Below are 25,312 nucleotides of genomic sequence, written 5' to 3' on the forward strand. Positions count from 1 at the left end.
TTAATGTGGAGTCAACAAAGCTAGGTCAGGAGGTTTATAAAGCAGCAGCTGGTTTTAAGTCACATTTGGAAAAATAAGATCAGATCTAAAGATTTCTGTGCTGGCTGGGCAAAAGGAAAGACTCTAATCACTGGTCACATTTTCTTGACCCAAGTGTTTTTTCTTTCTTTTTTTCTTCTATTTTTATTTTTTACCAATGTCACAAGAGCTCACACAATGTGACAAAACTATTTAAAGTGAAGGAACTTCAAATTATAAAAGCATAATTATTGGAACTGAAATCCTTCATTAAGTTCTAGACAAGGGTATTTTGTCATCACAGTAGTTACAAGTACTCATGCAGGTCATTCTGTGACACGGTTTGTCCTGTATGAGCGCCCTCTACTGGGAAATAAGTGAAAGTACCATCATGCCGTCCCAGTATACACAACCACATACCTTGTTAGTACATGACTATTGTGACAGGGATACCCATCCTGATGAAAGTTAATGTTCCTGTGCTGTGTGCTTGACAGGGGACAAAGATAGCTGTACAGAAAATGGCCACGTCTACTCCAGCAATGAGATATGGAACCCAGAGCCCTGTAAGATCTGTGTGTGTGAGGCCGGGACTGTGGTCTGTGAAGAGGTCCAGTGTGAAGACCTGACAAACTGTGAGACAACAGTGACACCTGAGGGAGAGTGTTGTCCTGTTTGCTCTCAGGCCGCTTCGACCTCAGCACCTGGCACAGATGAGAAAGGTGTGAACTGTGCACAAATTTGACCTGCTCATTCAATAAAACCAGTGTTGCAGTCAGTATAGTCCAGTTTTCAGTTTATACAATTTTACAAAATAATTTTAGAAAACCACATACAATACTGTACTGTAAATAGTAGCGAAACATTAAAATGTATACAACTTATAAATACAAACATCTAAAAACTTTACTTTGCAAATCATGTAGACCACTGTTGATTTATAACAAAAAGATCCAAAAGGTTGTTGATGAATCAACTGTGGTCAACATATTGGGCAATTCCAAACATTTAAAATCTTAGATTGACTCTTTAATGTAAGTGGTGGGTGCTTGCTCTACAGGGGACGAAGACATCTGTACAGAAAATGGCCACGTCTACTCCAACAATGAGATATGGAACCCAGAGCCCTGTAAGATCTGTGTGTGTGAGGCCGGGACTGTGGTCTGTGAAGAGGTCCAGTGTGAAGACCTGACAAACTGTGAGACAACAGTGACACCTGAGGGAGAGTGTTGTCCTGTCTGCTCTCAGGCCGCCTCAGGAGTAGAAACAGGTGTGTAGAGTCCACATTCTCACATTCTGAACACGTTTAATAAGCAGAACGTCCTCTTATTAACGTTTCACGCAAAAGTACTGACAATTAATTGTGTTATCTGGGGGTTTTGGATCTAATTTTTCAGATGAATTTCTGATTTGATTGACGAACAATTGACCCCAACCCTATTATACTCACAGATCAAATTACTGTAAATCTCTTCTCCAACCTGCCTGGGATTCTGTTTGGCACTAGTTTCTATGGACAGGTTTTTAGCTCCTCATACACAATGGTCAAGGGGAAAACCAAAGGAGCGACTGCTCACCCAATCTTGTTAACCAGACCCATGTTTGTCTCTGAGTGTGTCAGTGTGGTTGATCTGTACAATGATAACTTCAGGATCAGTGTGACTGCCCTGCTGTACCTAAGAATGCAATCAATTTCGTATCATGACTGAAACTCATTCTCGCTCCTTGTCTCCGAAGAGGTGCAGAGATTGGAACACTGCACAGACAACGGTCAGGCCTACGCACACAATGAGATCTGGAGGCCCGAGCCCTGTCGCATGTGTGTGTGTGATGGTGGCGTGGTCATCTGTGACGAGGTGCAATGTGAGCCAGTGGTGAACTGTGAGAGAGTGGTCATCCCAGAGGGTCAGTGCTGCCCACTGTGTGACACTTTCGCCAGCGCTAAGAGAATCATACGTGAGTGGTTGCTTTTACAACTGTGGAGTGTTGAGGTGTGGCTCTACTGATGGTTTTACATTGACATTGTAACTCCCCCCCTACCTCTTGGGGAATTCTGAAGTATTACATTGTTGCACTGATGTTAGATAAAGGAAACAGATGCTGACTCCATTACATTACCCACATATACTGTAGTGGGAGGTGCTATTTATACCACAATGTTGAATTACATTATTCATGGTTGTGATTTGTGGTCAAAATACGTGACAGTTGAAATCAAGAAACTTGATGAATACATTATTTTCTTTTTAATCTCCCCCCAGAACTAATGGCTTTAAAGGTAAGACATAATTCAAAGTATGAGGCATATTAAGCTTTTTTCTTTTATACCTCTCATGGCACTAAACATCAGTTGTTAAAAATACAAGAAGGCTTGATGCCAAAACATGTCAGAGTTGACCAAGCCATGACAGTAAAGGTGTTTTAAGGAGTTCCTTGTCTTTTTAGTTCACACGGACACCCCATCCTTGAAGTGCTCCTACTCAAATAATTTTTAAACATCAGTGAAATTCAGTTTCAGTTTGTGTCTGACTGTAATTGAGACATTTACATTTGCAGGGCCAAAAGGGTGAACCAGGGGACATTCCTCACGTAAGTGTCTATTCCAGATTGCATGGAAAAAGTGTGTTTGTTGCTGGATCTCTTGAAATAATGTAATATTTGTTTGTATATTTGTATATTTAAAAGAGGTGTGGCTGGGTTGATCATGGCCTTGCACCACAATTTATTTTTGAATAATTTGGCTTTGACCATAGAGATAACAGTCTCCATATAATTTGTTGTTGAAACATATGTTCATGTATTTTTCTCCAGGTTGTTGGAATTGTGGGTCGACCTGGACCTATGGTAGGGAATACATTTCTTAATAGTTTTTTTTTTCTCTTTAATACATTTTCAGATATAGTGAGATCTGTGTAAATCATGTTTACCTGGCAACACTAGATGGTGCCATTGCTTCAATTAAAATCAACAGGATCCACAATTATGTTCTCAAAAGTCAAACTACATGAATCAAGTGTCTGTTTTGATTTTGTGGTAAAAGGTCTTAGGTTTGAGACAGATTCAAACGTCTTTAATCAAGTTGGACCAGTTTCTCAAAATTGACAAAGTATTCTTATTTGCACTCTTATATACTGTAGTATATATGTGTGTAGTATATATGTGTACTACAGCTTTGTTTTCTCCTTGTGATGACCTGTCTTTACTGTGTATTCAGGGTCCCCCAGGATCTCAGGGGGCCACTGGGCACCGGGGATTCAAAGGCAGACGTGTACGTTCAAAATACTGACTACATCACTTTAAAATGATCTAACTACAGACAGCTAAATCCTGACCCTTATGTATTATATACTCATCCCGTTTTTATACTGGGTCTGGTTGTTGATTACCTGTATATATTTCCTATACATATTTCCTTGTGTGCAGGGTGTTCATGGACCACCTGGCTTTGATGGGGAACCTGGGGTTCCAGGGAACCCTGGAGAGCCAGGACCCTCGGGCCAGCCCTCACTTCCTGGGGTGAGTGAGTCTGTTGACCCCAGCCCCTGCAGCCTGCATCTGGACTCTAGTCCATAGAAACAGGAGCACGGTTGTGTATGAGAAACCCTGTCCTTCTAGCGCTGACAGTGCCCTAAACAAGGGCTTATCTGCACATAGTTTTAAATCACTTTAATGAATATGCACATACAGTATTTATATCAGGGAGATAATAAAGAAATGTATCTTAATGTCTGTTCTGTCACCAGCCTAGAAAAAGATTTGTACATGTAAAAAAGGTAGATGTATAAACAAGCAAAAAAACACACTGGACTGAAAATGTGTTCTCCTTTTTTATCACTCAAGAGTCAGTTGGTCTCTCAAATGGCCGCTGGCTTCCATGAGAAATCAGGACTGGCTGGCATGGTGTCTGGAACAAGGGTAAGTGTTTCTGAATCTATTCAGATTGTGGCCGTATTTAAAATAAATGTGTACCTGCAGTAGGCAGTGTGTATCTTATCTATCTGTTCTTGCTCTGTTTCTTTAGGGTGAAGCAGGGCCAAGAGGGCATTCAGGATCGACCGGACCATCCGTATGTCAACGATGGGCTGACAAAATGTTTTCATCAGAGTCAAATAAGAGTTTTGTAGGAGCTTATATACTTTTTGCTATTTCTTCAGGGTCCTTCTGGAGCGCAGGGTATCCCAGGGGAGGCAGGAGAACCAGGACCCATGGTCAGTAGACCTAGATCAAAATACTATTTTGCAATCCTTCAGTTATTTATATTTCTTCTCTATTTTCCATCCATCTTTTTAGTATCTACTTCATATTTCTTGTCTGACACAACATAATTATGCAGTGACAGATTTCAGATGACATCCCTAATGATTAAGGTCATTTGGGGAGATTAAGAAAATCTGATATTTTTGCAATTGAGTAAAGATGTGACTTTGCACTGACCACATGGTTTCTGCAAATGAGATTCATTGTATAACATGTTTTGCTGTAGAGTAGTGATTTAGCTTGTGGTAAAAAGTGATGTCTTTCCATAGGGCTCCTATGGTCATAGAGGACCTGAAGGTCCACCAGGAAAACCAGGACCTGATGTAAGTGCACTAACCAATAAATTCACCAGACAAACTCTTTTGCTAGGGGAATTTTAGGTTATGGTTTGGTTCCTGCTTGAAGTAAATAGCCCAAAGCAATTTTTAGATGATTCACCTGTAAGGTAAGATCAAATGAGTTATGTGTCGTGTTTCCTCATCAGGGAGGGCCAGGCGCGCCAGGAAACACTGGAGAACAGGGATTCGCTGGGTCTCAGGTAGAAACACAAATCCAAACAAGACAACTCTGACATAGCAATGAATTACTGTGTTCATACTGTACCTTTCATAAATGCAAGAAAAGAGATGTTGAATAGTTAGCACATAAACATTTTGCTAAATGTGCTACTGTGAAGGGTATCACTAAGCTGAATCAAATGGATTTTAGGGATCGAGAGGTTTCCCTGGCCTACCCGGTCATCCAGGAATGAAGGGTCACAAGGTGAGATCATTTTTTTCAATGTTTTGGATTTGCACAAGGTTAGTTGGGTCAGTTTTGTATTACTTCAGTCAATTTAGGACTTTCTACAAAGTCTTGTTTTAGGAGCTAAGAAAAAGGAGTAATTCTAATTTCATTGTATGATGTTTAATCGGACCTATTCAAAATACACGTGTACTGTACTAGCTTTATATGGTTGAAGGACAACCTACTACTACTACTACATATGATATGTATTTCTCAATGACAGGGTCATGCTGGTCTTGGGGGATCAAGAGGAGAAACAGGAGCAGTTGGATTAAAGGTGGACACAATTCTAAGTCATATGGTTTAGGAATATACTCAATTAGTTTGACAAGTAAATGTGTGTGTGTGTGTTTTTTACAGGGCGTATCGGGTGTCCCTGGAGGAATGGGGCCTCTGGGCTCACCGGTAGGTTACACAATGGTTGCATGATGATTGAATTTGTAAACATGAAAACGTTTCCAAAGAAATACTGTTCTAATAGACCAACTATAAATATTTCAGGGTCCCGTGGGTATGCCAGGAGAGAGAGGCAGAAATGGTCCAAGTGGAGCAGTGGTAAGTGAAAGCTGATGAGAAACAGACAAGTTTGACAAGAGTTGATGAGAGCATGAGCATGATGAAATCCTGCCTCAATTGCTGTCCTTTCTCTACTTACAGGGAAAACGTGGTCTTTCTGGTCATATCGGTAAACCAGGTCCCATGGTGAGAGTTTAAACCAAACCCAAGCAAGACTGAGTACAGACTTAACTTAACACATTAAGTTTTAATGGATCTATCTATTTCTATCTATTTCTATAGAGGTCAGAGTACATTTCTACTTTACTGTAAACAAAGGGACACAGATGCTACACGAATAGGGAGCATATTCATATCTTTACAAATAATTTTTTCTTATACATATATTCTACACTAATATTTACTGTAATATACACTTCTAATCTCAGGGTCAAGTGGGGATCAATGGTGCTCCAGGTTATCCAGGTGGTCCTGGCATGAAGGTGAGTCCACCACCTTTGTCAATAAAAATGTCTTTAACAAAGGGACCATGATATTTGATTTATTTGCTGAAGTACTACAGGACTCTTTTAAATGCCTGATACAGTATGTCAAATATCTGTTGTGTCCAGGGTGAGGCGGGGCCGACGGGGGTCCGGGGAACAGAAGGCCCCCAGGGGCAACGAGGGGACGCTGGACGCTTGGGACTTCCTGGACCCACAGGAATTAAAGTGTGTAGCTAGTCAGCTAAGATAATTGCAAACATACTGTTTACAAACTCATTATGCTTATTTGCTACATGTACACAGACTAGCTGACAGATCTTCTTTCACTTGAGTTGATCATCTGTATAAAATATTTTCTAATCCATCCAGGGTCCTTCGGGAACAGATGGAGCTCCAGGAAGCAGGGGCTCCACGGTATTAACATGTCATATGTTTTATCCTGTGTTTCTACTTTTCATTTTAAAAACATCTGTATTCTGCCCATCACAAATGGGGAAAACAGCTATCAGGAAAACAAGTTTCCCCCATAATAAATAGTTTCATTCATAAGATTCACCAAAATGTTGGATTGCATTCGAGAAGATGATAGACTCGGTGCAAATGATATGCACCAGTATTAGACTAGTAAATAGAAATCATGACTGATTGGTCATGATAATTATTTTATTGAATGGCAGATTATTATATATATATTTTAAAATAAAATCGTAATATAACGTAATATAATCTGCGAAAATACGTGTATTTGGGAGCAGAAAGGACCTTTGTGACAATTGTGTCATGTAAGGATAACGTAAATATTACCATGTGCATGGTGATCTTACTTTTGATAGGAGAGCCTAACTTTCTATTTATTTTAGGGAATGCCAGGTGTTCTGGGCCCAGTCGGACTGCTCGGCCCAGCAGGAACACCTGGACCTCAAGGTACCACAGGCTTAGACGGGCCGAAGGGACAGCTGGTGAGAGTTCAACTTCACTGACCTGGGTTGTTCATCTTTCTTTGTGGTATTTTTAGGACTGGGTGAAAAACAACTGTGAATATCTGCTGTTTCCCCTACAGGGAGATTCTGGCGTGGAGGGCTTCAAAGGAGAAGCTGGACTCAAAGGAGAGATAGTAAGATATGCCTATTTGCATTAGTGGCCTTCAGTGCTGTGTCCTCAATGGGTCCCTGTGTGTGGATGGATGGATAAATAGAGAAATTGATGGATGGAGGGATGCAGGGAAGGATATATGTATGAATGAAGGATGGATCGATGGAGAATAGAAAGATGCATGGACAATGGATAGATGGCGGTATGAAAGGATAGATGGATGGATACATTGATTGATGGATGTTTTAATAGATGTGGATTAATTCATTTTTTCAAACGGGACGTCCCCACAGGGTTCACCGGGTCTCCACGGTGCATTAGGGCCAATGGGGGAGGAGGGAAAGAGGGGTCCGAGGGGGGACGGCGGGGCCGTCGGCCCCCCCGGACCTACTGGTGAAATGGTGAGTGTCTGAACAACATAGATTCTCTTATCAATAAGGTTTTCAATGAGCATTGAAGAAATAGTGTCTAAAATATTGTATATTTTTATTGTAAAAGTTACATGTTATTTGTTTCATTTCCAGGGTGCTCCAGGAAACAGGGGCTTCCCTGGTGGAGATGGACTGCCTGGTCAAAAGGTTCGCTGTATTATTTGAAATTGTGTTTGCTTAATCCCAAATGCAATTTTTGTTACCTTTTGAATTAGAATGTATTCAAATTGAGTGACATCAATCAGACACTGCATCATGAATTCTTAGTCTTCAATGGGTTACCAACCCTTTGATGCTCTTCACTTTCCTAAAGGGGGCCCAAGGTGAAAGAGGAATGGCCGGGTCATTTGGAGCCAAAGGCCTTGAAGGTGATCCTGGACGCACTGGAGAGCCTGGTTTGCCCGGAGCAAGGGTGAGATAGCAGCCATGTTCTTTTATTTGACCATGCTATCATATACCCAAAACTGCCAAAAAGAATCTGAAGGTTGCCAGTTTGATTCCCGGCTGTGCCAAATGACGTTGTGTCCTTGGGCAAGGCACTTCACCCTACTTGCCTCGGGGAGAATGTCCCTGTACTTACTGTAAGTCGCTCTGGATAAGAGCGTCTGCTAAATGACTAAATGTAAATGTAAAACACACTGTGTATGATAAACTGGAAGGAATAAAATACGGAACTCAATAACAGATGGCATGTTAGTGTGCATTAAATGCTCATTTACAAAGCCCAAAGCCTAAAACTAATAATTTTTGTTTCTACTTCTTTTTCAGGGCTTGACTGGCATTGCCGGTAGCACAGGAGCCGAGGGAAAACAAGGACCAATGGTAAACAGAGTCATGACAAATACAACATACTGTGTTGCACTGAGGAGAGAGACAGTCATGTACATTTACATTTTAGTCATGTAGAGACCAACACTGAAACCTCTGTCTGTGTTTGTCGGCCTGCCTTTCAGGGAGGTTCTGGAGAGGATGGGAAATCAGGACCAGCAGGGCCGGGTGGATCAAGGGGTCTAGCTGGTTCAATGGGCCTTCCAGGACCAAAGGGCTTCACTGTCAGTACCTCTCATGTCATCAGTGTTAAAAAGGCAGCTTGTTAAACTACCTGAACTGTTATGTTTTTTGTAGTACAAATATGACTTACTAACGCATTGGATTAAATAGAGCAGCGACCAATGTTGATGCCAAAATCTTTTATTTTCAGGGAGATCCTGGGAAGACAGGAGAGGTGGGCACACCAGGACCTGCAGGTCAAAGGGTAGGTCCAGAAGAAATCCTTTCCAAATCTTTTCTTTTGTGATTTGCTGTAAGACTGCTGAAAGATTGAGAAAGTATCACTCTGTTCTACAAACTGTATGATATAAGTCACTAAAATGTGATTCTATTTCAGGGAGTTCATGGAAAGGATGGTGAAGAAGGTGCAGCAGGTTCAACTGGCCCAGCAGTAAGCCTATTCAATTACAGTTTTATGATTTATAAAATTGTATTTTACTGAATTTATACCTGCACTTACTAATGTTACTATATGTGGGCTGAATTGAACACAACTCTGACAATAAATGACAAGTTAAGGTTGCCATGGAGTTGCAGCTAATGCATTTATCTTTTTAAAGGGAACAGCAGGGAAGAGAGGAGAACAAGGACCTCCAGGTCTAAACGGTTTTCAGGTGGGTTCCATAATTATACTAGATTACACACTTTTCAATACAAATACATTTTGGGTGCTCTGTGGTTGAAATAATTGACACTTCTCAGTAATCAGAGACATTTCAATGAGAGCCGACGGAAGCATAATTTGAGTAAAAGAGAAAAACATTAACACTTGAGTTCTGTTCTGTCTGATTGAAGGGTTTACCAGGGCCCCCAGGTCCCCCTGGAGAGTCTGGGAAGCCAGGAGACGAGGTACAGCAGCAGATGTACACACAAGATAAGAGTATCACACACACTATAGTCTCACTCTTCTACAGTATGAGACACACTGTAGAACTGTCACATGCTTCTCAATCATATACCTGATCTTGTATGTCCTCTGTGTGTGTCTAATGATACCTAAAACAAATCTGGTAAACCTATTTTGGAAAGTAATCCATAGCTTTACTAGGGTTTAATACAATAGGATGAGTAGAAACACCATTTGGTTTCTACCAAATGGTTAAATTCAACAAAAATTCGAAAAGATTGACAGAAATCTTTGTTGTGTCCAGGGTATTGCTGGAGAGGCGGGAGGCGTAGGTCTGACAGGACCAAGGGTAAGTTATTTATGGCACTGCCATTTTCACTTTGACCACAATGGCGCCCAAATCATTGATCTTGGATTGTAACGGTTTACGTTCCTAGTCCCAACCATATACCAGGACTGTACATAGAGAAAGCAGTTGAGAAATGACTGATGACCAGATTCATCCTATATCCTAGGGTGAGCGTGGAACACCAGGAGAGAGAGGAGAGGTGGGACCTAATGGATTACAGGGGCCTAAAGGTGGCCCTGGAACACAAGGACTTGATGGTCCAAAGGTACATCCTTTATTGTATGCACTGTAGGAGAACGTGTTCAGACTTTATACTACATGCACACATACTTCATGGCATACAGTTAGTCCTAGTATATTCAGTGAAGAACATAATATAATTGCGAATGCTGTCTTTGTTGAGAATGGTCTCAAGTACAAGAGAGACAGATACTTCTTCACAATACACCAAACTGACTAATAGATGCGGTTACACAAATGAGTGTCTGAAAGTGAACTTCTGTGTGTTTCCATCCTCCCTATGTTGTAGGGCAATGCTGGTCCAGCGGGTGCTGTTGGAGACCCAGGACCCCCAGGCCTGCAAGGGATGCCAGGGGAGAGGGGTATTACTGGCCCCTCTGGGCCAAAGGGAGACATAGTATGTGGGACTGAAAATCCACTGTAGAGTATAACACTATAACACAAACAAGCATCGGGTGCTTTACAGCAATTGTGTGGGAGAAATTTGTTTCATATTTAGCAGTCTGATGCTGTGATGCCTCGTCGGTTTGCAGGGGTCAGTGGGTGAGGCAGGACCAGTGGGTACTGCTGGAAATGATGGTGCACGGGTAAGACACAATGGCATAGGTCAATCAGATGTTTGTCCAACTTTTCAGTAAGAAAATTGAATGTCTTAAAATAGCATACTTTTGTCTCCAAAATTGTTTTGGTCTCAAATTTCTCTGCATGGCCCCAAAACAACTAGTCTACATTTTGTAATTTAAGTATGAACAATTAATAGTGACCTCTCGTGATTCATATATTTTATGTTTTCATTTAAAGGGACTTCCCGGTTCACTTGGACCAACAGGACCTGCTGGACCCAATGGTGCAAAGGTGAGCCACTCAGTGTCACCAGAAACTTACTAACTTAATGGCTAGTTGTTTTATTTAGACAGCTGGGAAACAGGGGGGAGGTAGACAAGGACAGGGAAGTGGAAAGAGTGGGATCTGAGACCTGTGCACTGGGAGTGGGTTAGTGTTTACATGTTTATTCCTTGAAATGTTTAAATGTTCCATTACAGACTGAGAGATTCAGAAATGTCAGTGTGGATGCAGTCTGATGATGATGATCAAACATCACATGTTGTGTGTTTCAGGGAGAATCTGGCCCTGCAGGGCCAGCTGGACGAAGGGGATCCAGAGCCATGTCTGTCAGTAGAGCATTCATGTGTACACTTTTGGCACTGATAAAGTATTATTGATTGCATTTTAATTGATCTATCTATTTCGGTTTTAGGGATCTCGTGGTGAACCTGGTCCAACTGGTGCTGTTGGATTCCCTGGACCTCCTGTGAGTAGCCACTATTTCACTTTTGACACCAATGTAGCTTTGGGTTGGTGCTGAAATCTGTGGTCACAACCACTACTTAATCCCAACAATCACACTACTATTTTCATGTTCATACAGTCGAGGAAACTGCAGTTATTTGTTAATGTTATGAATTATGCTATCCCTATTCTCAACCAGAGTGACATGGAGATGATCTATGGTGATACATCCCAATACAAGTAATTAATTATTTTCTTGTTTGTGCTCTAAGGGTGTGGATGGCCAGCCTGGGGTCAAAGGTGAGACAGGTGAACCAGGCCAGAATGGGGAGGCTGGATCTTCTGGACCTCAGGGTATAGCAGGAAAAACAGGAACACAGGTATGGGCCAGCTCTGTGGGACAACTAAATCCTTCAATGTGCAGTGAAAATGTTAATCAACATTCATTAAAAAAGCTTTGTCAAAACAGGGCATATTGCAATGCTATATTCATCTATAATACTGAACTCAAAATGCTATGTTGATGTTTATCAGGGGCCTTTGGGTGTGACTGGACTAAAAGGTGGAAGGGGGACACAGGGGGCAGCAGTGAGTAGAGGTTTTTCAATCATACTCACACATACTTTGAGTCTTTGATTGAGCATTGACATACTATCTATCCTACATTAAAGGGTCCATCTGGATTCCCTGGTCTCGCCGGCGGAGTTGGACCCGTTGGATCAGCCGTGAGTTTTCCTGTCAATGTTGCAAATCCAAATGACCACAATAGCTAGCTCTGCATTTGTGTGTTTTTTGTGAAACAGAAACTAGTTCATTTAACAGAAACTTTGACTTGTTAAAATGCACTGTATCTCATTCCCACTGACTCTCCCCCAAACACCTCGGACAGGCAGCAGAGTAGCAGTTGGACAACTTTCTTTCTCTGAGTAAACATGTTTTTATCTCAGGGTGCAGTTGGGGCCGCTGGGCCTCTGGGTACCACAGGCAAGCCAGGTTCTAAAGGGATTCTAGGGGAGAACGGATCCCCGGGGAGCCAAGGAGAGAGAGGGGCTCCTGGTCCAGCAGGAGGCTTTGGAGATAAAGGAGACTCTGGAGAGGATGGACCAGGGGTAAGAATTTTGATTTGAGCTTTTCCCACCTCCACAACGCTTTACAGACTGCAGTTATATATATGTTATTGATATATATATATATATATATATATTTGACTTTAGATCAAACACTTTGATGTATTCCTTTGGTGTTAGCATCATCCAATTTAAAAATCATGATTATTTCCACTGTATTCTATCAAATTATTCTTTGTGTAAATTATATAATATAATAACAAATCATGTTCTGTGACAGGGTCCTGATGGGCCTCCTGGACCTGCAGGCATTTCAGGACAGAGAGGCCTAGTGGGTATGCCTGGACTCCGAGGAGAGCGCGGCATGCTGGGACTTCCTGGTCCAGCTGTATGTATTAGTCAGACCCGTGGAACTTACCAATCACTCACTTGCCAATCACTTAGCATTCAAATAAAAATAATTACATCTAATGTCATTTGTTTACAGTGGCAATGATTAAATACTGTGCATAATGTTAGAGATGTACCTTCTTCTCAGGGTCCTCCAGGTAAAGCAGGGACTCCAGGGGGTCAGGGAAGCAAAGGGCCCGCAGGTACGGTGGGCTTACCTGGACCAACTGGCCCTAAAGGAGAACCTGGTCCTGAGGTGTGTTCTCAGTTCTCACTACTTATAGTCACACTTTACTAATATCAATTAAAAGAGTGATAAGCAGGTCTGTATCACAGATGTATTTAGTAAGGTTGCCTCTCTATGCAGGGAGGGGTTGGAGAGGATGGGACGCCTGGAAACGATGGCATCATTGGAGCCAGGGTAAGATTTACATAATTGTAGTGTGTGTGTTCGTGTGATGCATGCACACCTTCGTCTGACTGTCTTGCCTGTGTAGGGAGATAGAGGCAACACCGGCCCTGAGGGTCTTGCTGGTGCTCAGGGGGGCACTGGTTCCCCAGGACCCATCGGCTCCTCTGGAAACCCTGGCAAGAGAGGAAACAATGTGAGTCCTCTTTTCAACTCATTTATTTTGTTTATTCACTGGGTCTGCTAGAACGATGATCTTGATGGAAATAGTTTCCCCTTATTGGATTCTGTCTGTTTGACAATAGGGTTCTAGGGGACCACCTGGCCCTCTAGGCTCAGTAGGGATACGAGGAAAGTTGGTGAGTGGTAACTTAGCTCTTATTCATTGTGTCTTTAAGTGTTTCGCACTTGTAAAGCTTGTCATTGTCAAATGATGTTGATTAAACAACAAACTGACGTTGTAATGTAGAGTCAAGTTTGCATATGCATATTGACAAGACAATACCTTTGTGTGATTCCTAGGGGCCTCAGGGGCCCCTGGGAGATAAGGGAGCACGTGGCAATCAGGGAGAGAGGGGCCAGAAAGGACACAGGGGGTTCACTGGACTCCATGGCTTGCCTGGGACAACCGTAAGCAGAAATGCGCTTTCTCAATCACACCATAGAATAAAAATACTACAATCACCCTGTAGAAAATACAGGAAGCGCACAGCAAATCACACACCTCCACATGATCCTAGTTTTCCAGGTGTCTCCTAGTGAACTCACAGTGAACCTATTCCAATATTCATAATAATGAAATGGTTGTTTCTGAGCAGTAACAGGACAATAAACACAATGATAAACACAGTATGCTGATGGTTAATTACAGATGTAATGTTTGTTTATCTAGGGACAATCAGGGGATGTGGGAGCACCAGGCATTACTGGACCGACTGGACAGAGAGTAAGTGCACAGAACAAACTTGACCAGAATGTGTGTTTATTGAGGTACAGTCAAGCTATCCATTTTCTAATTGTTACATTTAGGGCCCCCCTGGTGTGGTTGGCCCCCCAGGAAAGGAAGGATACATTGGACATCCCGGGCCTATGGGCTCTCCTGGTACAAGAGGAGCCTCTGGCGACATTGGACCAGAGGTACGAATCTTTTGGCCCAGAAAATATGTTGTGTAAGCTCAACGGTCAAGCTATATACAATCGTTTCCAGTTTGGCTACAGCTGATAAATTATTCGCGTTTTTGTTAAATAACCTTTAAAAGTATATTTTAAACGTTTTTCTTTCTCCCCTAAGGGACCTCCAGGAGAACCGGGCCCCCGTGGTCCTCCTGGATCTCCTGGCCCCCCCACCGCTGCTGTGGATGACCTTTTCGGGAGCCCCTTCGACTATGACTTTGACGGGGGCGCTCCACCCCCCATAGAGTTCGGCAAGGCCGCGGATGCCCCCCCTCCCCCGCCTGAGTTCAACGAGGACGAGGCCCTTCCCAACAAGGCCTCAGATGTGGTCCGTGTAGATAAGGGGGTCCAAACCACGCTGAAGACCCTCAGCGGACATCTGCAGAACCTGCGCAGTCCAGACGGCAGCCGTGCTCACCCAGCCAAAACCTGCCAGGACATCAAACAGTGTTATCCTCTAAAACGCAGTGGTGTGTAGCTTTAACATGCTTTAACGGCTTTGACAGTCTGACTTTATTAGCTTCTTTGAAGGTCTGTATAGGTCTTTGTAGTGTGTGTAGATTGTGAAGTGACTGACACTGGCGTTTGATGCGTTTTCATTTCATAATGCTTTTGTGATCTAATATTCTGTTATTAGGTGATTACTGGGTGGATCCCAATGAAGGGAATGCCAAGGATGCCATTAAGGTGTTCTGTAACATGGAGACTGGAGAAACTTGCATCCCAGCCAACCCTGCAAACATACCGCAGAAAACGTGGTGGACGAAATCTACTCCTAGCCCAACCAAACCTTTGTGGTTTGGAGCTAACATGAATGGAGGAACAAGAGTGAGTACACAAAAGACGAATAAAACAATTCTGAATATTTTTTCTGAAACTCACTTTGCCCAACATATGATTTCAGTTCAACTATGGCAACAAAGGGGACGAGCCCAACACTGTGGCCATTCAGATGAAGATGATCCGACTTTTGTCCAAAGAGTCGGTCCAGAATGTCACCTTCCACTGCAAGAATAGCGTGGCCTACAAAGATGAAAAGAGTGGCAACCTGAAGAAAGCACTCGTCCTCAAGGGTGGCAACGGACAGGACATCAGGGCTCAGGGTAACAACCGCCTCCGATACACTGTGCTGGAAGACGGATGTTCGGTAAGTTATCCACTCTGACCGTGGCTGTAGTAGAGCAAAGACTTCTAATGAATTACATATTCACCCTGCTGTTTCGATACAGTATTTTCCGTATACCAGTCGCAGCTGTTCTTCAACTGAACACGTGTCCAGGAAATGTTTAGTTGTATACCAAGGGCATAATAATGTATCATTAAAATGTGTTTTTCCAACTTCTTATTTTCTTGTGCCTTCAGGAACCAAATGATATTGGGTCCAAGACTGTAATTGAGTACAGGACTCAGACAACGGCAAGACTGCCAATTGTAGACTTGGCCCCCATGGACATTGGCAAGGCGGATCAGGAGTTTGGTTTGCACATTGGGCCAGTTTGTTTCTCCTAAACTCAAACACATGAACATAAATCGTTAGCCCTTTAAGGAGATTTAATCTTCTTCACAGAATGCCTTTCTCATTGTTGTTTGAATTTTGCAATGCAATTGGAGAAACAACCATAATGTCTGTAGTCTGTGGTCAGTCTCTTCTACAGTATTCTATTTTCATGGTGGTAAGATGTCAAAAGCCACTCTAAGGGGTAACCCAGAGAGTCTTGAACTACCTGCTGAATTGTTCAGTCATGTACATACTGTCAGGTCTGCTATTGAAATATTTATTGTGTCCAGAAATCTAAATTTGTTTTATTCTTAATTGAAAACATGCATGCACATGGATTCAGGCCCCAGAAGGAGAATCTACAGTATGTCCCAATTTTATCTTAGTTTGCTGAGGATTTTTTATGGAAAAAAAACATTTAGGGTTTTCAATATATGATGAATTAGGCTTGTAAAAAGGTGTTCAAAATGAGGGTTTGTATATCAATGTTTCCTTGTTGATGACAAAACGTTTGACAGTAAAGGCAACATCATGTAATTTTCCTGCAAATTTGTCTCTTATCTTTTTAGATTTTTTTGATATTTTTAATTATTTTCTGTTGATTGTTATATAATTTTAATGTTAAATAAACTAAGAATGAATGTATGTATTTTGAATCAAAAATACATTTTTCAAAAAGGAGTGGGTGAATAATTTATTCATAATGAATCAAAAACTGTGATATTTCTATGTACAAGAAAGTGGAATTCAACCATTATTCTGCCAGGTTTAAGTAACATAATGGGAATGATTGCATGCTTGCGTAATTATACATAATATTGGGTTTATAATGCGTAATCGTGGTGGGATTATTTCTGCCATTGATAACCTTATTTTGGAATAAACTAGCATACAGGATGCAAGAAATAGGAATCTATCTGACAGAAACCTCAAAATAAGTTGTTTAATATCGTTTTTCCTCCAAAAAAGGCACAGATTCAAATCTGAACCAATGAACAACTTGTAGATTTTCATTAGGTCTTCAAAGAAACACGTTTTCTAAAGAAATTATCATCTTGTATTGTTTACTGTTATCGTCTTCTTCAGAGGTGTTTTTATACACTCCGTTTGTACATTCATTCCCTTTGTACCCTTTGTCATTAAAAGTGAATCTAAATGTAAATTAAGTTAACTTTCAATAGCATAGAGTACTAATACTGTACAGTACAAAGTTGCAATAGTGATTGAGTTTCGAAACGTAATATCCCCATTTAATGGGACACTATGATGAGTGTCAAGGGACCACTTTAATGTGCTTTGTGGTGCAAGATAGTAGAAAACATCTTTACAATTAGCATTCACACACATTTGGACAAATGTAAATAGTGTTGACAGACACAAATATTACACCAAAAGACATTCTCATTTCAGTATTTTGTCCTTAAATTATACTGTACGTATTTCCATATGCTTAAAGAAAATCTAAAGTAGTCCACATTTGGCCTGGCTTTGATCACAATAAACAGTTAAGAGATATGGAATAAACACACAAAGATTATGGTGTCTATATACAGTGATTGGTTTGCTAAGAAAAAATAAGGTTTTGCTATTAGCAGCGACTGTCCACAGGGTCCATGGAGAAGATGGTGCCTTCCAGTGTTAGTCCCATATTGAACCCCTCCTTAAGAACAAGATACAACAGGTTTAGGTCAGTAAAACAAAATAAATCAGTCAAATCTCTCTATATACTAAAGTAAAAAACAAAAAAATATATACCTGAAAAGATGAGACAATAAGTAACCAATGATTGGTCTTCAAAAGAGCCCTAGATATCATTTGGTTGAGTCTAAAGTACAGCCTAATGCAAAAAGTTTGAGTTTTTAGAGAATTCTATCCATCTATATTTCTGGTTTTAAGAGACATCGTAAACCATGCAGCAGCCAGAGAATGTGGCAAGTGACACGTAAGGGAAAGTGTACAAACCATCGTTGACGCTGCATGTTAGAAAGAAAGACATAGTTTACACACACTGTACATCTCTGCTGGATATGACTTGTTTGGTAATCAACCATTAAAATGAACAACTGATGATGATTTTTAATATAATTTTCTGAATAAAAAGAGGGATGGACAGATTAGCCATTTAAAAAAAGTATGAATAATGTATGAAGAAACCTATGCCCCTTTTTTCAATTCAATTAAATAAAACTACTAAATGACAAAGCTCGTTCAGGGGAAACAAAATGTCAAGATTTTCTGTCAGCAAAATAAATGCAACATATTTTTCTTGCATCTTCACTGCTTACATACCTGCATCTCATCCAGTTTAGATTGAACGTGTGGAGGGAAGTCTGTTGTATTGCAGATAAATGGATTGAAAGGTGGTGCTCCAAACACATCTATGTCTAAAGGAATAAAATGATTGAACAAGCGGAGAGGGAAACCATTGACACAGAATCTAAATCACAACCAAGTAGAATACTGACCTCTTTCTTGGAGTGCAACAGGTGGTGGAGTTGGAGGAACTGGAGGAGGGGAGGTGCCATTCATTGAGTACTTGGCGACAGGGGATGCAGAGGAAAACGGTACCATGTCAAAAACATCAGTGGGCAGAACATCAGACTGAATACTTCCTGCCTGGAGGGGGAATGAGTGGGGGGGGGGAGGGGGGGGGGGGAAGGTGAGTAGAGGGAGTATACAAAAAGCTTAGAATATATGATTGTCGTACAGTATAAAATATGATGTGTGAACCTCAATGAAAACCTTCAGGTTAAACAGTGGGACCAAACAAAACGACACACATAAATCAAAAGAATTAATTATTAAAAATAAGAAAGGAACCAATTTTGATTTGACATATTATTATATGTATTACTCGTGGACGAGGAACACAGCATCCACTTTGTAGCTTTTGGAGCAGGGCTGGTTTGGAGGGTGGTGGTGTTAGTAGGCCTGTTGAGATGCTGGATTCTGGAGAACTTGCAGGGGTTAGAGAGACAGAGGACATCTCTAGACAGGATAGAGATGTTAAGCTGCCGCACCAAAACATTGACGATGTCCGCTGCAACATGTTGGGTTTGCTAACAGATGTTAAGTGGAGATGCTGAAAAGAGAATCAACACATTGGACTAGGAATGAGAAACTGCATCAGGTTAATGTCAGTATTACATATCTCACAGTGGGTAAATGTTAGTTTGTGTTACACCAAAAATAGATGGCCATTGATATCCGAATTATACTGTACAGTGTTATTTATTTATATACGTTTATTTGGTTGCTTAGGTCAAGCAATCAGATTGGTTCAAAACCGTGGTTTCTGCATTGCATCAGGGCGAAACAAATGCCCCTGTGATATTATAACCATATACCACAGGTCTGGCATGAGCTATTACTTAAAAATATTTATCCTATATCAATGGAAATCTATTTTACATACAGTATATACTGTGAATATATAAATAGTATATATACAGCTTATATACTGTTTTAACAGACAGCACAGAAAGACAGTGATTCACTGTAAAAAGCTTTTTGCCGTACCGGTGAATCTATTAAGTGCTCTTCAAGATCTTTTAGTCGCTTTTTTAATTTGAAATTTTCTGTTTCCAGGTCTTGAATCTGAAGGACACAAACATGTTTGTCTATATTATAAGTACATTGCAAAATAGCAGGATTAACATTTGAGGAATCACATGTCATACACATCAACATACAAGTAATATAGAGGGAAATATAAGAACATTGAACACAAAAGCTACAGTGCACAGTTGATAATTTTCTGTTGATCCAAGACAGATTTTTTATTTTCTTTATTTACAGTGAGTTTAGAGTAGCGTTTAACGTACTCTTTTCTGCAAGCTGCCAATCTGCTTCCTTGTTTCCACATCCTTGCCCCCAGACTCCAGGAACTTCCTGTATGCTAATTCAAAGGCTCGCCCAATGGTTACAGTTATCTCTTCAGCCTGCAACCCAGGGAGTGTTGGTATCAAACATTTGGTTAGAATCCACAAATGGATAGTTTCCTCTCTCACATTTACATTCCTAATCTAGACAGTTATAACTGGCTGACATTCCATCATGTTTCTGCACTGGTTAGTGGTGCATTTAGTTGGCCCCAATCAATTTAGTTTAACCCCATATCGAGAAAAGAGAATCCTGCGTCTGCATCTGATCAATACTTAAAAAGTCAAATAAAAAAAGTTATGAAAGTACTGCTTACACATTTGTCACTGTCAAACACATAGCAGAGGTGTTTCTTGCTCTCTGGTTCTGTGCAGATGTAGGTGACTATCCTCTTGTCTGTTTTGTCATCAGCGCAGAAGGATATCCTATGCAACTGACAATTGTGCTGTATGTCCTGAGTTGAGAAAAAAATAAGAGTTTCATGGTACTCTGGAACCTGCTTGGGAAAGCAGACGATTTATGAATGACAAAATGGATCTGAACTTGACCTACTTTTGTCTTTGGATCTAATAGTTTCACTCCATAGATAGATATCTGCAACTCCACTTTAGGGGTTTTGTGTCCCTCAGATTTCCTGATATGTTTTTGAAACTAAATAAGTGGAACACAAAACACATCACAGACAGCATTCCACTCTGCCCCAGCCAAGTCTCAATCTCACACCAAGTCGTTTCAGAGATACAAAATTATGATTATCAGTACCTTTAGCTTTCTGACTGCCACCCTAACAATATCTGTTCCTTTGGGTTGGGCTACCTCAGTCACTCCAAGGAACTGTAAGGACAAAAAATCATCATGTCATTACAGCAATGCATGTCAAAACATCTTCCACAAGCACACACACACTCACACAAACAAAACATACACACACACACACCATACTGTGATAGTAATAACAATAGGGATTTTATTAGGGAATGATCTACCAGTTCACACTAACCAGTAGATGGTGGCATTTCATAATTTACAATATGCCCCTCATTTACGTGACATTTATGCTAATTGTTTCATGTATCAACCATTATAAACATAATTTATTGAAATTATTTATTTGATATATGATGATTCGTAACAAGTCATTTGCAGCATTTCTCACGGCACCTACTGTATTATGAACCAGTTCCAGAGGTCCGGTAGATCCTGCCTACCTTAGCATTGTATGTTATGTGACTGTTCACCAAAGACTCAGGAGAGGGAATCACTGTTTTATCTGTGGAAAGAATGAGATCTGTATCATAAACAATGTCTAGGTGATCGCACACTGATACAACAGAGCAGAGAAAAAGGCTCTATATCAGAACATAGCACACACAGTGTGTAAAGCACATGTACATGTGTATTAAGTATATTGATAACAGAAGGCAGGTGATAAATAGGAGCATAATTACATAGTATAATACATGTATTTCATTTTCTGAGTTGGAAACAATTATAAAGCATATATACAGCAATATTGTGAGTTGGTCAATGTGAATAGTGTGTGACACATTGTCGAAGCATTGCCTTTTTTGCACCAATTACCAAATCATTATGTCAGTCCATCTTCCCTCAAACAAATGTATCATAATCAAACAGGATAATCAAAACTAACTTATGCAGTTATGCAATCTAGGATCTATTCAATTCCAACATCTTTTTTTCTGCTAAATTATCATTCACAGACCACTACCCATTAACTCCTTTTCAGCTATGTTTTCCACATTAGTGAATTTTGTTTAAGGCCTATTGTTCCATGTCACCAAGCTGATTGTTTGATGTTGGCGGCTAATCACTGTCTAATTGTTTGATGTGGTACTGTAAGGAGGGGGGGTAGCAGGCAGCGGTGGATGTGGGGGTCACATGAGATTGGGTTCTGTGTTCTCAAGTAATGCGATCAAGCTCTTACCTTTTCGCCTGTTAAATGCTCTGTTCATGTTGGAGGAGCCTGAGACGGGCTTTGCTACGGTTTAATCCTGGAAAAGAGAAAACAGGGTAAACAGCATTGAATAACAAATAAACTAAGCAATTAAAAAGTCTAACTAAAATTAAATAGACTGCAATATTATATGTTTTGATTGTCTTCATAAGGCAGTACTCTTAAATATTATTGTTTAAAAGAAAATGTCAATACTTAGTCTTGATAGCAAATGCCAAAGTTATTTCAAAACTCTTGGGAACTCATTGATCCTGCATTCTGGAATCCAGATTCAACATGGGTGGAATCCCATACAAGCCAAAATACAACAGGAAATATTAAATTGTGTTCACAAACATATCCAAACCCATTGAGCAGGTGGTGAATTGTGAAATTGCCCTACATTGCTTGTCTGAGCACAAATCACTGCAAAATGTTCCGCCATCAAAATGCATTCCTTTGAGCTTATCCAGATCCATTAGGTCAACAGAATACTAAGCTTTAGCCAGAGCTTAACTTTAAACTCAAACATAACGTGTTTGTGGCATGATCGTTGAATTTGATTTCTCCTTTATTTTCCTCTCCTTTGAAGGACAACTAGGGTGGATAGTCCAGTCCTATCTATATACTATAGGACCTCAAATTAGTCCCCATAATTACTTCTTATGAATACACAAATAATCAATGAGGAGTAAGATCCTAGGGTGGCAATTTAAACAGTTCTCCACAAAGCAAGTACTCAATACCCCTTTTTCTTCCACAACTTCCTTAATCCAGTCTGATTCTAATACTAATTTATCCTAAATTCTCCTGCAAGGCACAGCAGACTGTTTGTTCTGCTGACCTGGTCTCCAGATCCTGATGCTAGAGCTGTGTCAAGTCAACAGGGGGGGTCACATGTCAGGCTGTGGTTCTCTATCAAGCTACTCACTGTACTTATTGAAAGAAAGCTATCCTGACCACCACAAGGCCAAGCCCAGTAAGTCCCAAGGAAGTTAAATGGCCTCACATTTCCAAACAGTTAAACCAAATGTATGGATTTTAAGTTTCATAGTAAACGATTGCTTTGCACTGAGGTGTGTGTGTTCTTTATACTGCACATCAGTTGCTACGCTGGATTTCATAGCTATGCAGTGAGGTGTCTGTGTGCATGTATCAGTGTGTGCTTGCATTTGATTGAGAGGGTACGTGGGGAAAAGACAAAGCACTCTAGAATAATGAAGTAGGTCCATAAATCTCATTGAGTGATTCCCATGTGACCCCTATGTGGCTTAAACCGTTTTTAATAATTTCACTCTAATCTTCATGGCTGGTTTTGCATGATAAAGACTTTTATGTAAGTAAGTACTGTCCAAGACACATATATAATGTGACCATATTTTACTGTCATCCGTTGATTTCTAAGCAGTGTTTTCTTTCTGAGAAATAAATCCTCAAGGACAAAGGGACACTAAACAAAGATTTGTACAGTAATCTTGCAGTTCAATGTCAGTTAAATAGAAAGTAGAGAACGTTTTCTGGGTTTAAAAAACTACTGTGCTCCGTCAGTTAAGCCTTCGCTGACATTTTGTGTTTTTCTTTGCTTTGCTACCTTCTTATTTTTTAAATGTATAAAGCACAGAACAGTGATTTATCAGGGTCTTAAACTAATACAACTGAGATAGATGTCAGACTGTAGTATGCACAGAGATGAAGGAATTATCTCCACCAACTGATATGAACAGAATGGAAGGGAGACTTACTGGACACTATCAGGATAAGATACTGTAACAACACAAATAATACAATACTGTAATAATACAAAAATCATACAGTACTGTAATAATACTAAAATCATACAGTACTGTAATAATACTAAAATCATACTGTACTGTAGCGTTGTACAATATTGATGACATGTACTGTGTGTTCCTTAGTTTATGGCAATCACTTATCTACAGTACATATCTGCCTACGGATTCAAAACATTCCCCCCCTTTCAGTACACACCAAAACAATTAATCTGGCTCATATTGATTAGGCCTAAGGCAATCCTGATGAAGCATGTAATCTCCATAATGACAGCATGAATGAGGGATCTCAATGCTCTGCTTTGCCTTTCAAGATGTACATTATATCTGGTCTATACACTAGCATCGGTATCTTTAATAACACTTATTAAAAAATAATTCTATGGAATCACCGGTGCATCTAGACATGAAATTGTATACTACCGAGAAAAGTAATTAACTATATCAGAGTATATTCTCTTGTTTCAAGACGAGTAAATATTGCTTTCAAATGGAAATGGTAAAGTGTGTCTAGGAGTTCAGCTTGAGCAGTAGAAAGTCAAAAAATCACTTTATCATAAAGTAGGTCATGGATACAGTATGTCTTAAATGATATATAGCTGAAGATGCACCAAACTATCTGTTTGTTGCACCTGCAAAGAAAACATGATACAAAAGTTTTGATTGGGAAAATACTTGGTGCATTATGCTATAATTGACAAAATCCAATGTATGGCATTATATAAGTCTATATTTTAGCTGACATAACCAAGCATTACATCACTTTATCTACAGCTTTCATGACTAATTGAGCCACGCAGTGCATTCCCCAAAGAACTCAAATGCTTGTGCAACCCTTGAGTCTCACTGTTCTCAGAGTGACTGAGGCAATCATGTAAAACAGTTACTAACATCCTATCTGAAAAGTGCTTTTTAATGTTATACAGATATACCAAAAATCAACACAGTTTTGGATCTATGTAGTCAGATCATGATATGCCACATTGACCAGTGATTAGGATACTGTTGCACACATTGACAATACCGCTGTAGAAAGCCAGGAAGCTTAACTGAGCAGAGATGTCTGGAACATCTGTCTTCTGATGGATGCCAAGGTCCAAACCAATGGGACTGTGCTTCATTCCAGAACCTGCTATCTAGCTCTTGCAGAAAGACCAAACTCAACTAATCCCTTACCACCACAATTACACAGCAAATGCTGCATTGGGCTGACATCGGTTTGGACCACAGACATTCCAAACCCAACAATACATGAACACCAAAGGGATTGTGGAGGACAATGAGACTGACAGACAGAAGACTATGAAATGATAGACAGATAGAACAGCAGATGTGACCATTGGAGAGAAAAACATGGGGATAGGAAGAGTTTTTCATTTTTTATTCTCAAACAACATCTGGCTAAAACATGAAATCTGCCTCAAGACCCATTTCTACATCCTCAGTCCTGAGACTTTTTCCTGTTTCTCCAAGGCTGGAAATGACATCATGTGTGCACTGCCCCATTCCAAAACATGTATTGTAGATGCAGAGATACAGATCTTGTCTACTATATAATATTCTATATTTAGAATAATGTGCTGAAAAACCTGCCTTGATTCACAGTTTGTCAAGTGTAGATTTAACTTGATCATATGCGTATCTAAACTACATAAAATATGTTAAACTGTATTACTGTTATTGTTGTCCTGACAACAGAAACAATGGGATTATTTTGGCAGACTGTGAAAATGTATTTGCCTCTGTGAAACAAATGCCGAGAACCATAATCATTCCTCCAGTATCAGC

The 25,312-nt window shown here is 40.3% G+C and overlaps 2 protein-coding genes across 2 annotated transcripts; one reads left to right on the forward strand and one right to left on the reverse strand.

Moving 5' to 3' along the window:
- Window positions 1–576: 576 nt before the first annotated feature.
- Window positions 577–16,579, forward strand: col5a2b (collagen, type V, alpha 2b). Its single transcript, XM_067260971.1, has 55 exons — window positions 577–740; window positions 1,079–1,288; window positions 1,756–1,974; window positions 2,280–2,296; window positions 2,575–2,607; window positions 2,830–2,862; window positions 3,233–3,286; window positions 3,442–3,534; window positions 3,859–3,933; window positions 4,040–4,084; window positions 4,173–4,226; window positions 4,545–4,598; window positions 4,760–4,813; window positions 4,984–5,037; window positions 5,285–5,338; window positions 5,422–5,466; window positions 5,563–5,616; window positions 5,719–5,763; window positions 6,006–6,059; window positions 6,189–6,287; window positions 6,432–6,476; window positions 6,923–7,021; window positions 7,123–7,176; window positions 7,448–7,555; window positions 7,679–7,732; window positions 7,899–7,997; window positions 8,354–8,407; window positions 8,539–8,637; window positions 8,787–8,840; window positions 8,973–9,026; window positions 9,196–9,249; window positions 9,431–9,484; window positions 9,787–9,831; window positions 9,998–10,096; window positions 10,361–10,468; window positions 10,605–10,658; window positions 10,873–10,926; window positions 11,190–11,243; window positions 11,330–11,383; window positions 11,634–11,741; window positions 11,896–11,949; window positions 12,033–12,086; window positions 12,309–12,470; window positions 12,709–12,816; window positions 12,967–13,074; window positions 13,186–13,239; window positions 13,316–13,423; window positions 13,533–13,586; window positions 13,750–13,857; window positions 14,120–14,173; window positions 14,257–14,364; window positions 14,519–14,870; window positions 15,038–15,228; window positions 15,305–15,547; window positions 15,763–16,579. Exons 3-55 carry the CDS (start codon window positions 1,836–1,838, stop codon window positions 15,907–15,909), a joined length of 4,365 nt encoding a protein of 1,454 aa, XP_067117072.1. The 5' UTR covers window positions 577–740; window positions 1,079–1,288; window positions 1,756–1,835; the 3' UTR covers window positions 15,910–16,579.
- Window positions 16,580–17,102: 523 nt separating this feature from the next.
- On the reverse strand, window positions 17,103–24,645 carry gulp1b (GULP PTB domain containing engulfment adaptor 1b). Its single transcript, XM_067260972.1, has 11 exons — window positions 24,549–24,645; window positions 20,989–21,050; window positions 20,543–20,614; window positions 20,333–20,431; window positions 20,097–20,234; window positions 19,723–19,839; window positions 19,418–19,495; window positions 18,753–18,980; window positions 18,364–18,514; window positions 18,188–18,282; window positions 17,103–17,558 (listed from the first exon to the last, which is right to left on the reverse strand). Exons 1-11 carry the CDS (start codon window positions 24,643–24,645, stop codon window positions 17,487–17,489), a joined length of 1,209 nt encoding a protein of 402 aa, XP_067117073.1. The 3' UTR covers window positions 17,103–17,486.
- Window positions 24,646–25,312: the final 667 nt, after the last annotated feature.

This window comes from Osmerus mordax, chromosome 22 (genome assembly GCF_038355195.1).
Source record: "Osmerus mordax isolate fOsmMor3 chromosome 22, fOsmMor3.pri, whole genome shotgun sequence".
Lineage (NCBI taxonomy): Eukaryota > Metazoa > Chordata > Actinopteri > Osmeriformes > Osmeridae > Osmerus > Osmerus mordax.

What these genes read in the sequence shown, in the direction of transcription:
- gulp1b (XM_067260972.1), bottom strand. Translation starts at nt 24,645, where the DNA reads ATGAAGCACAGTCCCATTGGTTTGGACCTTGGCATCCATCAGAAGACA. An exon ending in CTTCCTGGCTTTCTACAGCG is followed by an intron (nt 21,051 to 24,548) that starts GTATTGTCAATG and finishes TTCTTTCCACAG; the next exon opens with ATAAAACAGTGATTCCCTCT. An exon ending in ACATAACATACAATGCTAAG is followed by an intron (nt 20,615 to 20,988) that starts GTAGGCAGGATC and finishes TTGTCCTTACAG; the next exon opens with TTCCTTGGAGTGACTGAGGT.
- col5a2b (XM_067260971.1), top strand. Translation starts at nt 1,836, where the DNA reads ATGTGTGTGTGTGATGGTGGCGTGGTCATCTGTGACGAGGTGCAATGT. An exon ending in CTGGACCCAATGGTGCAAAG is followed by an intron (nt 10,927 to 11,189) that starts GTGAGCCACTCA and finishes TGTGTGTTTCAG; the next exon opens with GGAGAATCTGGCCCTGCAGG. An exon ending in GGGGGACACAGGGGGCAGCA is followed by an intron (nt 11,950 to 12,032) that starts GTGAGTAGAGGT and finishes CCTACATTAAAG; the next exon opens with GGTCCATCTGGATTCCCTGG.